The sequence below is a fragment of the Hemicordylus capensis genome, chromosome 4, assembly GCF_027244095.1.
Source record: "Hemicordylus capensis ecotype Gifberg chromosome 4, rHemCap1.1.pri, whole genome shotgun sequence".
Taxonomy (NCBI): domain Eukaryota; kingdom Metazoa; phylum Chordata; class Lepidosauria; order Squamata; family Cordylidae; genus Hemicordylus; species Hemicordylus capensis.
Genome location: NC_069660.1, coordinates 190,905,071 through 190,922,301, shown reverse-complemented (window position 1 = coordinate 190,922,301; position 17,231 = coordinate 190,905,071). Strand labels below are relative to the sequence as shown.

At 41.9% G+C, this 17,231-nt stretch overlaps 1 protein-coding gene across 8 annotated transcripts in view; it reads left to right on the top strand.

Moving 5' to 3' along the window:
* Window positions 1–15,644, top strand: part of CDH18 (cadherin 18) — an 896,981-nt gene extending 881,337 nt beyond the window's left edge. For all 8 annotated transcript variants that reach the window (XM_053243963.1, XM_053243962.1, XM_053243957.1 and 5 more), the window contains 2 exons: window positions 6,816–7,067; window positions 13,001–15,644. In XM_053243963.1, coding sequence (XP_053099938.1) covers window positions 6,816–7,067; window positions 13,001–13,491 — 743 coding nt within the window. In that variant the 3' untranslated portion in view covers window positions 13,492–15,644. The remainder of the gene's footprint in view (window positions 1–6,815; window positions 7,068–13,000) is intronic.
* The last annotated feature ends 1,587 nt before the right edge of the window (window positions 15,645–17,231 follow it).

The following is a 17,231-nucleotide window of genomic DNA, read 5'->3' as shown; positions in this document are numbered from 1 at the left end:
TTGCTCCCCTGATCTTTGCCACCCCTTTGCGCCCCCCAGTTACTTGCTCTAGAGCCATCCCCTGGCTATACTGCATCCACACGTGGTCCTCGCATTATATAAGCCCTGCCTTTATATACATCACCACCTGTCATATTTAACTTCTTTTTCAGTGTGAGCAGCACAGTTGTGAGCAAAACAAAATTGATTGTGGATTAGCATAAGAGACATAAAGAGAGGTGGCAAGGTTTACTTTCGGATGACAGAAACTGGAAATATAGTTCCTATTTCCAGTTGTGACCAAGAAGATTGATCAGAGGTGGTTCTTAGTGTCACCCATTGCAAGACATGTGACTACAGGTCTTTCTCTTCTAAAGCTGCCAATGGGACCTCATGTGCTCAGTCTTTGGGTATCATTGCTTGTCTTTAAACCCAACTCTTCAAGGGGATGCTTTAATTATTATTATTTTTTAATGAAAATAACCAGTACCTTCCAGGTCCTTGACTTGTACATGATCATTTTATTCAGCAGAAGCCTTTTCCTTGTTTGGTCAGCTTTTCCAGAACTTGCTTTAAACTGACAGACCCTTAAGCTGAAAGAACCCTACAGTCTTTCAGAGTTCTTCCACCCGATACATTGTTACAGTTGCCAACTTCATCTTTGAGATTTTGTTTCATCTTGTCTCAAACTTGCCTCTTATGGGTTTTTTTTTTTTAAATACATCTTTGTGTGTTTCTTTTCTCTCTTTTTTTAGCTTGGTGGTTCATCCTTAGAATATTATTTTCCCTCTCTGCTGTTATCTGTTCCTTTGTTTCATATCTGAGCTCACATTTCAATTCACATACACACACTCCTTTGCCGCTTCGCTGATAATCTTCACTGCTTAAATTCTTTCATCATTGCTAGGTTGCTACTCATGCCTTTCTATATGCATTTAAACCACTGAGGCTCACTTTTTTGCTCCTGGAAAGCAGGACTCCGTCTCTTCTCTTTTTAAGTCTGCATTGTTGTCAGGGCTGCTACAGCTGTAACCAGACACATTGGATCACTCAGTCTTTGTTAGGTGTATGTCGTCTGGGGTGAGGAGGAGGTTATGCTTTCTTGATCAGATTTAAAGAGAAAACCTGGTGTGTCAGGTCAGGCAAATTTATACAGACAAAGGATCATAGGAGCATCTTATCGGGTCTATTTATAGTCTCAGAGCTGTATTTTCTTTTAATTGATTCCTGTAATGTAACAAATACTACCAAAACACAAGTGCATGTATCATCCCCCCTGTGCTTGTAAAAAAGAACTTTACTAACCCATTATTGGGGTCAAATAAGGCCCCAAATTAAATGATTGGTTAAGAAAACCCTACTGAGAAGTAATGGGTAATGAAACATTCATTGTAAAAAGAAAATTGAATTAAGGATATTGTTTATTAGTTCAGGGATACATATATAAAGGGCTGGAATCCAGTGTCTCTAATGAAACCCAGTGTTAATCCATATACACTTTTTCCTTTAACTAAAAACATCCTGGAGGTATTAATATACGGAAACACTAATGAATGGTAAACATCTTGGTATACAAATGTGTTTAAATAAATAAATAGATAGATAGATAAAAAATCTTACCTGAACTGCTGCATCAACTTAAAGCAGTGATCGCGGAAACATTTTTGTATGGCAACAATTCTCCAGGGTCTCTCAGCCCTGCTACCCAAGAGCCTTTTAACTGGAGGTGTTAGGGGTTGGACCTTGGGGTCTGAACCTGCAAGGCTCTTATGTTCTAAACCATATTCCCTCGTACTAGCCAGCATAGTGTAGTGTATAGATTGTTGGACTAGGACCAAGAAGACCCGAGTTTGAATCCCCATTCAACCATGGATCTCACTGGGTGACTCTGGGCCAGTCTCTCAGCCTAACCTACCTCACAGAGTTGTTGTGAAGATAAAAACATAACCATGTACACTGCTCTGAGCTCCTCGGAGGAAAAACGGGATATAAATGTAAAAAATAAATAAACCATATCCCCCTATACTAAGCAATGGTGCCTCCCATCCTTGATGTATAGCATTTTATTTTATTTCCCCCATTCACTTTGTTTGGAATCTAATTGATCCAGTGCCCTTTTACTGAAACCCTCAAATCATTCACATGCACAGGTAGGGGGCAAAGATTGTAACACCAGAGAATTTGACCCATTTATTGTAGGAGAGTCCATGGAGTATGATGTGGCACAAGTTACAGGGAAAGCTTGTACCTATTTTTAAACCCCTATGACCCTAAATACATTAAAAATATAAACTGTAAAACTGACCTGAAAGCTAAAGTGAAAATATTTCATTGTTCCTTTATTGTTCACACTTGCTTTACCTCTTCTCATGTAAATCAGTGCAATATAGAAAATTCACAGCCATATACACTTATTACTTAACCAGCATGAACAATCTAAAGCTTGTTATTGATGATGATGATATCATCCCAGGCAAAGATACATGGAGCACCACATTTGCTTTACTTATAAATTTTTCAGACTTTTGTCCAAACAGGGATCTTCACATTCATCTCAAAAGTTTGCTTTAGGCAAGTTTTAGCAGTTCTAACAAACATTGCCCTCTCCCACAGTGGGTATTTGCCCCAGGAAGGAAGCTGCTACTAGAATTAATAACAGTTTATTTCCCAGGCAAATAGCAGCTGCATGCAAAGAGTATTTTTTGTGATGGTGAGAAAACATGATGTTGGGGAAAGGTTCTTGATCAATACCCATGGGAGGGGGCTTCGCAGGTGATATTTTAAAAAGTGTTGGACGGACAGACAAATGACCCGTCACATCTTGTTTGGCCCTAAACTAGATGAATTCCAGATTCTAACTTCAGGAAACAATGGTTTGGGAATTGCTAAAGATTTGCAGTTCACCAGCAGCAAAGCGAGGGTGGTCAGACCCTATTACTTCTTATGTAAAATAAAATAGTAAATATGAACAAGGGCAATGATTAGGGAGAACAAAAATGCATTTATACTTTTTATCTAGCTTCTCTACATCATGCATCAGCAGGAAAAGGTTTTAAAATCACAGTTTTGTTCTTGTGGATAATATTTTTTATATAATGATAAGTTAAGTTGGCGATGCTATGCCAACTTGAAGCAATTCTTACATCAAGACCTCTTTATTATGCAAAAAATTAAATTCCATCCAGATGTTACCAAATATCTCAGCAGTTCTTAAATTCCTTTCCACAAGGTAAACGGTAGGTGGGGATAAGAACAAAGAGGTCAACGTAACAGCTGCAACATTGAACAATTAACTCAGCTTCTTTTTTTGTTCCCACCATTTGTTTAGCATGCCCTTCTTTCATATGCACAGACCACGACTTCGTGTGTTTCCCATTGTATCACATATCCAAGTGTTCACTATAGCTATCACTCAACAGTGTCCCCGTTTCACCTATATAGTAAGAGGAACGTTCCAAACACTCTGAAGCTCTACACACTGTCAGTATGTAGAGCCTTAAGAGGTTCTGCAGGGAGAGCAGGTCAAGCCCGCTTTCCCCCGCAGACAATCCTCAGGTTAGCCCTGGGTGGCCAGATCGGCCACCCACATGATGGAGCCAGTAGGGGCGGCGGTGATCAGGGGCTGCCCGCCCCCAGAAGTCCCAGGATGCCCCGCACAGGTGCTTGAGGCATTCTGGGGAGACCCCCAAGGCCGGGAGGCTTGCTCCTGGCTGTGGGTCCTGGTTGTGGGCTGGGCTCCTTACCTTATAAATCATCCCCTCTCCTTTCACAAATAGCAGAATCCTTAAGATCACACTTCTTATCATATAATCAAGAGTTAACCAATTTTTGTTTCAATGTTATTGAGCCAGCATGGTGCAGTGGTTAGAGTGCTGGACTAGGACCGGGGAGACCTGAGTTCGAATCCCCATTCAGCCATGAGACTAGCTGGGTGACTCTGGGCCAGTCACTTCTCTCACAGCCTAACCTACTTCACAGGGTTGTGAGGAGAAACCCAAGTATGTAGTACACCGCTTTCGGCTCCTTGGAGGAAGAGCAGGACATAAATGTGAATAAATAAATATTGGTGCACTACAGGCTACATTAGGTTTAACTCCATGCGGCTCTACACACAATCAGTGTGCATATCTGTATCATATTCCTCACTTTCTGTTCCTTAATTACTGCTGGGTGGGCTGAATTGTTATTTAATAAAACATACTTTTTGGTCAGTTTTCTATAACATCTTGTTTCTAATTAAACCCCCCCCCCACATCACCTTTATTTTGTGAAGATATAGACATAACAGCTTCCTTGTTGAAGCTGTTATGTTGTCGTCCTTGTTCTTCTCCCTGCCTACCTCATGGAAAGGAATTTATGAATTTCTGAGATATTTGGTTTGATGTATTATTATTATATTAGCAACTGAGGATGGTGTATTGGCATTGAGACCAGCTTTGTTTTAACTTGTAACATCTGGTGGATGGTATTTATCATTTGCATAATGAAGAAATCTTGGTGGAAGAATTATAATGATAGAGAGGATACACTGAGGCTATTCTGACAATCACAAAAATCGGACTGGGAAAGCCTAGCCCAATTTTTGTGGGTCGTCAGAACCACCAGGCTCGCAGCCGAGCCCAGTGGTTCTGGAGCGGCTAACCTGCTCCTGTAGCCCGCCCCTTAGCCCAGGTTTGCGGAGCGAGTGCTCCACAAACCCGGGCTATCTGCTCGTGAGTAGCCGTGGCGCATGGCTACTCACGAGTAGACCCCCGTCCGGGAGGCTTAAAAGCAGCCTCCTAGCTCGGGGGTCTCCCCAGTATGCCCTGTGCACTCACACAGGGCATACTGGGGCTTCTGGGGGCCGCACGATCCCCAAGCTCCCCAGCCCCTGCTGGATCCGTCTCGGAGCCGGCAATCCTGTGGGCAGCTGATCCGGCCGCCCAGGGCTCTCTTCCCGCTCACTTCCCCAAACCGGGTCTCACGGATTGTGAGACTTGGTCCAATATCTCTTTGTATCTGTATAGATAGCAATAATGTGTTGGATGTAGTATTAAGGCAACTTGCCAGTCTTGAGAATCAGGACTTAAATGAAATTACGCATCCTGTAGATATGCAGAAGAATAAGAATAGACAAATCCTGCTTCACAGCTCACGAAAGGCCAGCAAGCCCCCAGTTAAGAGTAGACAAATCAAAACAAAGAAAATATGACATATTTGGCATCCACATGTTGAAACCAGTATCTATAAGCTTTGAGTATGCCCAGTTGAAGGCAATCCATAGAGTTCCATGGTGATGGAGAAAGAAACTAGGGCTGTCTTGAAAATCAGCATTAGGAAAGAGAAGCTTCCTACCCTAGTTTGGGAGTCATGCATGCTCCCAATTGGCCATAATGAGAATTCTACAAGCAAGATAGGCGGAAAAGGAAATGATCACCTGCGAGCTGTGTATGGAGGCAGGAGGTGCTATGAGTGCTTTCTATCCATCCTCACTCTGGAGCAGGGTACAAGTTCTGGGCTCGCTGCTGGTGTCTGCTTCTGTACCCACCTTGCGGATTATCCTTCCCCACTCCCTGCCTGTCTTCCTTGTAGAATTCTCACAATAGTCAACCGAGGGCACACATGGCTCCCAAATTCCTAATGCTGATCATGAGAATAGCTCTAGGATTATTTCAGAAGGAATATGAATGCAAAGTGCAAGTGCCTGGTTGTGTTTTCAACTTCCACAACTCCATCATATCTGAAATGGAATGTTTGTGTCTCTCTTGCCCATGTATGTGAAAGCTCTTGATGGAAGGGAAACGTATGCACCTCCCTTTCAGTAAAAGTAAGAAAATGTTATTTTAGATACAATGGAAATGTTCCCTCCATGTTTGCGTCACACTTGAAACTATTCAGAATGCTGACAGTTTAAGGCTGCCATTTGGTTTCCAGTTAGAATTTGGCAGCAAAAAAAGCCCAGGGAGAAAAGCTCTGAAAACAACTATTGAGGGAAATGAAATCTGCACAGTCCATTACCAGGATCTACCAAGATGCCCGACAATGAAAATGGAAAGAGCAGCAAATGTTGCTACAGGCACAGTTGAAACACAGGCCCAGCTGGAAAGCCAGTCTGCTGGGTTAGAGAAGTACAGAGGCCTGAAGCAGCAATGGACTCCAATCCCACTTAAAAAAAGAAAGAAAGAAATGACAGTCAGTGGTTTTAAAAGTGTGAGCTGGATTTGTTTAAAAAATATATTAGTAAAAAGGAAAAGAAGGGCAGTTATATATGCAACATTTGAAAAGCAGTATGTCTCAAACTGCAATATTTTGTAAGTAGCTGAGTTGCATTTGCATCCAATTTCAAATAAATGCGGCTGACATGTTACAACATTATGTTGCACTATAATTCATTGACTTCTTGGCTGACATAGCAAGTCTCAGTGCATGTCCACAGTGGAGCATCTGGTATTCCTAGCATCCGGTGCTCCTAGTCCTTAGAAAAGGAGTGTGATCTTGAGTTTTTCCCCCCAACATGAGATTCTGGCATCTATATATCCTGAGGTGGCTCCAGGATGTGGGCTGCAAGGGCATCCATTGTTGATGCCAGATGGCCTTCGGAGACTGAGTAAACCAAATCCATGTGTTGTCTCAAAAAAGTTGGGTTGTATTAGATGACTTTTGGAAATGTGGTTAATTAATACTTTAGATAAATATAAATCCCTTAATGTAGTTCAGGTTTTGAGAATCTTTCTACAGTATCCAGTACACATTTGTGGACAAGACCAAAAAGGGAGAAGAAAGGATGGGGGGGGGGATCAGAATGATGCAATATTATCTTCAATAAGACTGCTCTGCCTTACTTTTTGCTCCTCTAGATAACACAGCAAGTATCCTGACCCGACGGAGAAGATTTAGTCGCACTACCCAGGATATGTATTACCTCCCTATTGTGATCTCTGATGGAGGGATCCCTTCTCTCAGCAGCAGTGCCACCCTTGTGATCCGGGTATGTGCATGCGAAAGAGATGGGCGTGTGCGGACGTGCCATGCAGAAGCATTCCTCTCCTCTGCTGGACTGAGTACAGGAGCCTTAATTGCCATCCTCCTGTGTGTCATCATTCTCCTAGGTAAGCCCCACGGAGAATTAAATACTGATGTCCTTTCCATAGCCTTCAAATGATCACAGCAGCATTGTGGCTTTTAAATATAATGTCATTCTGAACCAAGAATCGGTTATGATAGAGGGTAATTAGAAATGCAAAGCTTTGACTTATTTATTTTTTAAAAGGCTTAGCTAAAGTTAATAGGACTGAGAAACCTTTAAAGCAGATGGCTGAATGACTGGCATCCAGTAGAATTAATTTTGCAGAGGTCAGTAAGTAATTAGGATTGTCGATCTACCCAGGTAATTTGGTAAGATTTCAGGAAGCCACTGACTCAAGTTACATGTCCAGTACTCATGGGGAAAGTGATAAAAAGAAGAGATGAAGGAATCTTTGTGAAATAGATTCCTCTGCCAGAAGCACTATCAGGACTGCATGAAAGCCATTTACTAATTATCTCTGTGGGACGCGCTGATAACAGCACAAAGCATCATCAAAAGGGGCAAGGGACAGAGGAGGCAAGAAGATGATTCCATTAGATAAATGTCCTTGGAAATGCATTTTCTCTCAACACTCTATGTGCCCAGACTAATTTGAATAGTACCCATTAGCTAATATTCTCATTTGGCTAAGATTCAGCATGTTAATTCTCTTCCTCTATCATATAGATATATATATATATATATATATATTTGCACTCTGAACAGGGCTTAATAATAAATAGGATTAGTATGCAATGATCCTTTATTATTTTTCTTAGAAATAAAATCTATCCATACTTATGAAGAAGGAAGTTCTTTAGTGGCCAGGATCATTGATTCCTGGTAATCTATCCTGGATAAATGCTGGTTAACATCAGCAATTTAACCGGGATAGCCCAGAAATTCTATGGTCTCCCAACACGGGGCTTGTTGATTGTGGTTAACTCATTAACTGTGATTGCTCTCATCATGAGAATGTGGCCAGGATAGGAATTATACTTTGGGGCTATTCACACATGCAGGCAAAACTGGGCTAAGGAAGCCCAGCCCGGTTTTGCTGGTGCATGTGAACCTCTGGGAGCCAGGAGTATGGCTCCCTGTATGGCATGAGGGCAAACCCGAGGATGGCATGGGGGCAGACCCGATTAGGGAAACCCCCTCTTAGCCCAGGTTTTGGGTGTGAGGATGCCCTTTAACCGGACTTAGTGCTCATTCGTCAGTGCCTCGTGGGCCCGCACGGCACCTATATGTGAGTAGCCTCCTGGCCAGTGCTAGGTAAGGGTTGCACAAAACTGGTTTCCCTGGTTCAATTTGAGTACAAACTGGACTCGAAATGAACTGAGCATGTTCAGTTTTGTGCCCCTTGAACAGAATCCTGGCTTGGCTCAAATTCAAGCTGGTTTGGGGATTCTAAGGGGGGGAAAATATATTATTATTTTAGGTCTCTGTCATCTCCCCCTTCCCTGCCAGCCTTCCCCCGCTCTTCAAAGGGCCATTTGGCCCATTTTCAGGCTGATTCAGTCCTTCCTCCAGTGGTGCACTGGCCATTTGTGTGGCATAGTGGCCAGGGTCCCCCCGCCTCCAGCAGCACCCCCAGCCCAGCAGCGAGTCCTTAAAATATGTTTTTGTTGTTTTAACCTTGGAACCCCCAAATCAGCTCCAAGCCAGCCTGGCAGGGTTCGGTTCGATGGTGAACCTTCCCAACTTCGAGCCAGTTCACACATCCCTAGCGCTGGGAGGGTCCCTGTAATGCACCACACTCTCACGCAGTGCATTATATATGGGAAGACACATCCCAGCCCCCGACCCTCCATGCTGTCGGCAGTAGCAGCCAATCATCTCACCGATCCACCCACCCAAGGAGGAGCCATCTGCCAAGGAGGTGAGCATTTTAAGGCTCCCACCCCTTCAGATTGGAGCCCTTTCTCACTGGTTGTAAGAAAGGGCTCGCTCTCTCCCTCCCCCCCCCACTCTCTCTCTCTATATATTATATATTTGGGGACAGGGAATAATTTTCTCATTCCTTTTGTGTTATCTATCTCAAATGCTAACAGAAAATTCTCTCCAAAGAAACAAAACAAAAGTATTTTATTTATTTATTTATTTATTTATTTAGAGATAGATAGATAGATAGATAGATAGATAGATAGATAGATAGATATGGTTTATGTTAATAAAATATAAATATTTTATTTCTTTATTTAGACAGGGGTGTGTGTGTGTGTATACACACACACACACACACACACACACACACATCTAAATAAATAAATTTAATTAATAAATAAATAAATGTATACACACACACACACCTGTCTAAATAAATAAATAAAATATTTTTGTTTTGTTTCTTTGGAGAGAATTTTCTGAGAGAACGAGAAAATTATTCCCTGTCTCCAAATGAACGCAATCTAAAAACACAGGGGCGGGGGGGGGTGGCATCAGAAATAGCTACTGAGGGGACACTATGGGGGAACACTACTTTCAGAGTGGTGAACTCTGAAAGTTGTTCTCCTTATAAATATAAGAGAAGCTTCATTTTAGAAGATGCCTCTTGCCCAATTAGTAGAGGTTACAAACATCTTTATGTATATTCACTGCATGGTATTGAAATTCTGTCCCTTTGCCCCAAATACTAACTTTGATATTTTGCGTGCATGTCGATTTTAAAACAATTCCTTGACATTTGATGAGGCAATTTACCTTTCATATTCATAATCACCAGCCCCAATCCAGAAAACGTTAGTTGTGCTTAATAGGGATGTGCAAAACGTTTCGGGCACAGAACAATCTGTGCCCGAAACAACCAATTTCGGGTGATTTGGAGCCGAGCCAAATCACCCATGATGAGACCCGATAATTTTCGGACCCGAAACGAATCACCCCTGTTTCGGGTCCGAATTTTTCGGGTGTTTCGGGTCTCCTTTTTGTGCCCTAGAAAAGTGCCAGCCTTGTCTTCTTCTTCCCTCTCCGTTTTCAATTTGACGTCTCTTTGAATTTCCCGCCTTTTTGCCTCCATTGATTTCAATGCAGAAATTGCTTTCCTTTTACTTTAATTGAAAAGGTCCTGGGGCCAAAAGAGTGGGGTGGGGTGGTAGTGCCTAATGGGTGGAGGTTACCACCCCAATTGCAGAGGGATTGGGCGAAGGGATGAGTTTTGGTGAATTTCTGAAGTTTTAGTGTCTTTGGGGCAGATAGGGGGCATAACGTGGGATCTGGGCCAAAAGAGTGGGGTGGGGTGGTAGTGCCTAATGGGTGGAGGCTACCACCCCAATTGCAGAGTGATTGGGCAGAGGGCTGATTTTTGGTGAATTTCTGAAGTTTACGCGTTTTTAAGGTTTTCCCCCATTAAGTATAATGGAGGGTGTATCGCTTCACGTTGGGGGGAAAGGGGTGGCCTAGAGCAGTGTGGGGTTGGTGGTAGTGCCGGGTAGGGGCAAGGAAGCTACCTGAATTTTTTCAAAGGATTTGGGCAGAGGGCTGATTTTTGGTTAATTGTTGAAGTTTACGCGTCTTTAAGGTTTTTCCTCATAAGTTATAATAGAATGGAGCTTTCAGCAGCCCCATAAGTGCACTTGGGGGGTGCTTGGGTGGCCCAGAGCGAGAGGTGGTGTAGTGCACATAGGGTACCAACCACCCCAATGGGTTTCTAACCCATGGCATACAGGGTTCTGTTGTTTCTGAGGCATTCTGAGTGTGGATTCTATGATAGCAAATGAGATTTTCAATGACACAACATGAATCCACTCTAATTTGCTATCATAGAATCTAAACCTTAAAGACATGAACTTCAACAATTAACCAAAAATCAGTCCTCTGCCCAAATCCTTTGAAAAAATTCAGGTCGCTTCCTTGCCCCTACCCGGCACTATCACCAACCCCACACTGCTCTAGGCCACCCCTTTCCCCCCGACATGATAAACAGCAATGTTCAAAGACTTGTGTTCACTTTTGCCACTGCAGAATGACAAATTCTGGGGCTTTGCATTGGTTCCTTTATGGCCCATTAACAAACTGTTAATGGAACAAGTACCAGTGTCCTAGCTTCTATGGAAATATGTGAACATGTATCATGTGTCACCTCCTATAATGATAAAGCTATTTCTGTATAGAAGATGTTACTATGTTTCCTCACCACCATAAACTTAATCTGTAGGATGTGAGCTTTAATTGGTTTAATCAATACTGAAGTTGCAGTTTACTAAATTAAACTAATGTTTTGTTAATTATTAAACTAAAGCTTAGTTGATTGGTAGGTATGAGTTTAAATCACTGAGAGGTAACAATAAACTTCGGTTTGTTGTTTTTGTGTTTTGTTTTTTAAACATTGAGGCTATTCACACGAGCGTGCAAAACCGGGCTAAGGGAGCCCAGCCCAGTTTTGCATGTTCCTGTGAACCACTGGGATTGTGCTCAATCTTGGTGGCTACATGGAGGCAAACCCAAGTAGCCTCTTGCTTAAATGAGGTTAAGGGAGCAAGTGCTCCCTTGACCTCATTTTTTAAAAATTGTGTGTCTGCCACGGCTGCTTGCAGCCACAGCATACACACTCGGGGGGATCCAAGTAATGCACGGTGCACTTGCGTGGTGTATTATTGGGGCTCCGGGGAATGGGGGTGGCAGCGCATCCAGGCTCCCCAACCCTGGAGCTGCTGGGTGAGCTGCAGGGTAAGCCGCTGCTCATCTGGGCGGGCAATCCGCCACTCGGGGAAGATTTAGAGATTGTCTATGGGGAGGGTAAGTAAAACCTGCTCTCCTTACAGACCTCCTCAGAGCTGTTAGTCCTGCTATGTTACTGTAATGGGGAACATAAACGTAACTATTACTGGTGAGCTTTCCATCTCACAGTAAGAAGCAGCTTCATGGTAATATGCAGATTTGCTTAAAAGGCTTCCATTGGTAAACTTGCTGCTTTTCTTAAAGGGTATAAATGTAAAAGACAGGTCATCTCTCTTGAGCCTTCACTTCCAGGCACTCCAGTGCTTTGAAGTAGGCATTAGTGGAGGTGCAAGAACATCGGAGGCCCATGGCATACAGCCCTGACTTGGCTGAGAGGCTTGGTGGCAGCAGCGATCTGGAGTGCTTTATGATGACTACGCTGGTTGCTGCATCTTTTTAACAAGAATGCAAGGTGCTTATCTCATAGCTGCATCATTGTGATACAATGACAGGATGGGCTCATTGAACTATTAAAAATAAGTCTTCCCCCCCTTTTTCTATTTAGTGCTTGAAATTATGTACATAATATGTATGTTAATAATAATAATAATAATAATTATAATTATAATTATAATAATAGCAACAACATTGATAATAAAATTCAGTCATCCCAGGTCCTTAGGAAGGACTCAATGTCTGGATAAAACAAACCAGTCAATAACACCTGTCTGACTGTGTAAATTAATAATAATAATAATAATAATAATAATAATAATAATAATAATAATAATAATACATCAACAGAATTTCCACAGCAGCCAGCATGGTCACTGCAAAGTACTCTAGATCTCTGTTGCCTTGACATCTAGCAATTGGGAGTCACGTGCCCAGCTCATGCCTGCATGTACCACTGAGGGAGGGGCCTATACACCATTGAGGGGCCTAGTACAGGATAGGAATGTGCATGGAACCAGTTAGGAGGCACTTTATGGAACTCCAAATCGGTTCAAAAGTCCAGTGGTTTGGCTGGTTCGAAGAGGGGGGATAACTCTTAAGGACTGGGGAGGGTGTTCTCCCCCTCCCCCGGCCTCATTTTCCCCTCTGGCGCTTTCATTAAAATCAGTCCTGTGGGGCGTCAGCGTACCTCCTTGCTGCCCCGGTACATTGTGGACCAAAAGTGGCCGGAAGTGTCCGCTGCGCATCCACATTAAATGAATGGATGGATGAATCTGTTAAAAGAGAGGTAATTCATCAGCAAAACCATTCTTTTATCAAGCAGCAAACCTAATAATTCCCTGTCCTGACTTTTCTCATCAGCAATAGTGGTCCTTTTCATCACCCTGAGACGCAGCAAAAAGGAGCCTCTGATCATTTCAGAGGAGGATGTCCGGGAAAATGTTGTCACCTATGATGATGAGGGTGGAGGTGAGGAGGATACTGAAGCTTTTGACATCACTGCTCTGCGGAACCCATCAGCTGCTGAAGAACTGAAGTATCGGAGGGATGTTCGGCCTGAAGTTAAACCCACGCCCAAGCATCCAACTTCATCCAGCCTTGACAGTATAGATGTTCAGGAATTTATTAAACAAAGACTAGCAGAAGCAGACCTCGATCCTAGTGTGCCCCCATATGATTCCCTACAGACATATGCATATGAGGGTCAAAGGTCAGAAGCCGGATCTATCAGCTCTTTGGATTCAGTCACTACACATTCTGACCAGGATTATAATTATCTTGGAGATTGGGGACCAGAATTTAAAAAGCTAGCTGAACTTTATGGAGAAATAGAATCTGAAAGAACAACTTAATTATCATTCCCCAAATAAGGAACACTTTAGTTCCCCCAGCAACTTGGAAATGTAATGGCAACAGCAGTTTAAAAATCAAAAGAGGGGGAAAATATGAATACAGTACATGGAACAAACTGAGCAAGCTGTACACAGTTACTGTAGAAACAAGTGCCCTTTTCACATTTGAAACTGGGTTCTTCAACTGGAAGAAAGATAAATTTGGGGAGGGGGATATACCCTCCTCCGGGGGGAAAAAAGATTGTCCCTTTCTGTATATTTTTAATTGCTCAATAAAGTATGTGGTGCAGTATCAGTAACGATACCTTAAGTAAACCAAGCAATGGCCAATATTACTGCAATATCCCTAAAAGCACCAGAGCTACAGTGAGTCGATAGTGGTGCCTTCTCATGAGAAGAACTAATCTTATTTGGATGGGTATGGCATTTTGTGTCTAGCTCTGTTTATAGGCTTAGCGTCTTAAGGTAACCATTGTGGAGATTCATTTGCTTCTATTTTAATAAATCCCAACAGTTCTGCTTCTTTCTGAAGGGTCTATTGGAATTATCCAGTCAAGTGCCATTTTGGTGTCTGCCCATCCTAACATTCAACTGGATTTCAGTTAAAAACCAAGATCTGTGGGGAAATGTAACATTTGAGTTGGCCAGTTCTAATCTTTCCATCCATGGAGAGGTAATGAAGCAAAAGTTAATTTGCTGCTTGCTACTCATAATCCCCCCTCCAGTTACTGAAGGATATCAAAGCTGTTGCTTCCCTTTTATAGTTATTTTGCCTGTTACTTTTTACAGTTTTTTAAATTTATTTCTTTTTATTTAAATGGAACAGTTTGAAACATCTTTCTGCTATGAAGTGGAAGATCAATAGGTTTTCCAGTTTAAAATGTGTTGACGTATTATGTGTTGAGCTATGCAACAGCTTGGGTTTGCCTGGTCTTCATTGAGATTGGTGAATGTAGATAAGATGTAACCAATCAAATGCTGCTCTAAATCCAAAAAATGAAATAGTCACTTAGTAAGGTGACATCATAGTCATTTCTATATGTTAGCACGAAAGAGCACAGATGGTGTAGAGCATGTTGGGCAACTCCAGTGTAATGTTCAACATCTGTGAGAAGGAAGGAGTCATCAAACCCACAAGTAATCTGAAGGCAGACAATGGAAATCCCACCTCTGGGTCTGGGCATTTCAGTGTAATGGCCCAAAAGACAGCACCAGTAAGACACCATTTCAGGGTTATGCCCCAAAAGACAGCACCAGTAAGACACCAGTACTGTTGGTGTCCAGACTGGAGTTGTAAAAGGATCTTTGCTTTTCTCAAAACTTATTGTAAGAGAATGGAACTATTATGGCAACACCCAACACGTTTCAAGGGACACATACTTGTTTTATATCTAATTATTTTAGTTAATTGGTAATATATGTTTGCACTGTTTTAGTCCATTTGTTGAAGACTGTACATCTATTTCCATTACTCATTTATTCATTTATTTTTGAATGTCCATACCACCTTTTGTTAAAACCCAGATTTTATGTTCTCTTGTATTTTATTTCAGGATTACAATGGTAAAGCAGTTTTGATCCTTCAAAACATGTTGGGTATTTGCATAAGAATGATAACAAAACATCTATTGTCTCATAATAAAATTTGAGAAAGAAAGATATAGCTCTCTCTCTCATCTCTCTCATGCAGCGGTGGTGTTGCCTTCTCTTTGTGTCTGGGCTTTCACAAGATGGAGATGGGAAGCCTCCTGCGAAAATCTGAGTAGACTACTCTCAGCTCTTTAATAAAAGGGTGGGACACACATTTAATATTTAAAGTGGTCCTGTAAGTGTATGAGCATGGGGATGTTATCTTCTCTAGTGAACAGAATCCTAAGAAACTTTTTGGAGTTCCTCCCTGGATAAAGCTGGGCCTTGCTCAGATACTACTGGGCAGCTTACATAGAGAACCATGTGCATTCGCATGATCACTTCACAAAGTCATCCCCATGAGGGCCACTCTGCTTAAGCCAATGGATTAGTGCATCAGACGTCAGAAGGGCTCATTTGTTGAATAAGGAAATACAGCCAAGAAAAGATTGTATTAGTACTATGATTTGTTTAAACATTTTAATTTATTTAGAATTCATTAATTAAATTCCAATTTTATCTCATGTTGGATAGCCAGGGGTGTTTTTTTAGCATTGTCTGCAGGTGTGTGTGTGTGTGTGTGTGTGTGAGAGAGAGAGAGAGAGAGAGAGAGAGAGATGTACTATTACTAGGCAATCATCAGTTGTTTTTTTAGTTGTGCAGTACCAAATTAATTGTTCAGGTGTGGCAGAGCACAAGGGGATCGCAAGTGAATTTTACTTAGGCTGCAGTTTAGCCAGTTAATATCACAGCCACTATGGAAAAACACTAATTGGTTTCCCTGCTTAATGGTGAGGACTTGAATTTAGCTGAGATGATTAATGAAGACAAATAGAATGTCTTGTCTCTTCACATTTAATGGATTGGTTTTGTTCTCCATCATTTTAATGACAAGACCCTCATAATACTCCAAACAATAGCCAAACATCCCACTCTACAGAGGTTTGTTGCAAGAATATCCTGCCATTATCATGATCTAGGGTCAACAAAATAAGGTTATGAAACTGTGTAGCAAATAAAGCAGTCTCAGCCAATAAAGGAAAGCCTCTAATGAGCAATGTGGTTGTCTAAAGGCATACGAAAGAACCATGACTTCATCATTCTGCCCTATTCGTAGTGATATTCCATACTTCAAAGTGAGTTGGGATACAAACAGTCCTTACCATGGAGTTCAAATTTCTAGACCTAATGGGAGAGCACAGGAACTGAAAAACAACATCTATACAGTAAACACAGAGGTAGAACACTGCATTGGTTTCTCTAAACACCATAGCCTGATTCAGACATGATGTTGTACGAGTGTAAAGATATCTGTACACTTGTACATCTGTTTGTGTGAATGACTGTACCCTCGTTCATGTTAAAAGTGAAACTGGGTACAGGCCCCTCAAATGAATGGTACAGATAGGAAGTGTGCTACTGTACCTGTGTTCAATGTAATATGTGAATAACTGTACCTGTGGACACTGTACACTCATTGTACAAGTGTTGAATATAACGTGTGAATGGGCCTCATAATTTTATAACATCTGCCTCTGAATTCAATAAGTGTTACTTAAGGGGAGTTGGCATCCCTCCCCTTAACATGTTAAAAGTGAGCTCTGGTGTGGTTATCCCTTTCGGTGCATTCGTCCTTACTGCAAATGAATTATAGTGGTCTTTTCCCTCAGACTTCTCATAGCCAAAGCAACCTTTTTTTCTGAATGGAAATTGGAGGCATACAATTAAAAAAAAAATTTAAGCTGCTGAAAATATCTCAATTTTACAGTAATAGTAGGAACTGCATACTTCCACATTAGCCCCCACTCTCTGTTTTTCTGGAGGAGTCCTTGCTTTGAGCTCGTCTCCTGACTAAGAGAGAAGTGGTGAATCATTCTGAGATGCAATAGACTGCTTCTTCAGAGAAGAGTAGAATTATCTCCAGTTGAGGCTGACTGGAAGGAGGCATGGCTAGAGCAAGGAATCATACAGAAACACAGAGGGCAGTCTCTTCTGTAAATGATTACTTTGGGCTCACGGGAGTCTCTGGTTTTATAATTAACTTGTTACTTGTGAGTGGAAGCCATGCAGCATGTGGCCCAACACTGTTGTAGATTGAGATAGCAGGGGTG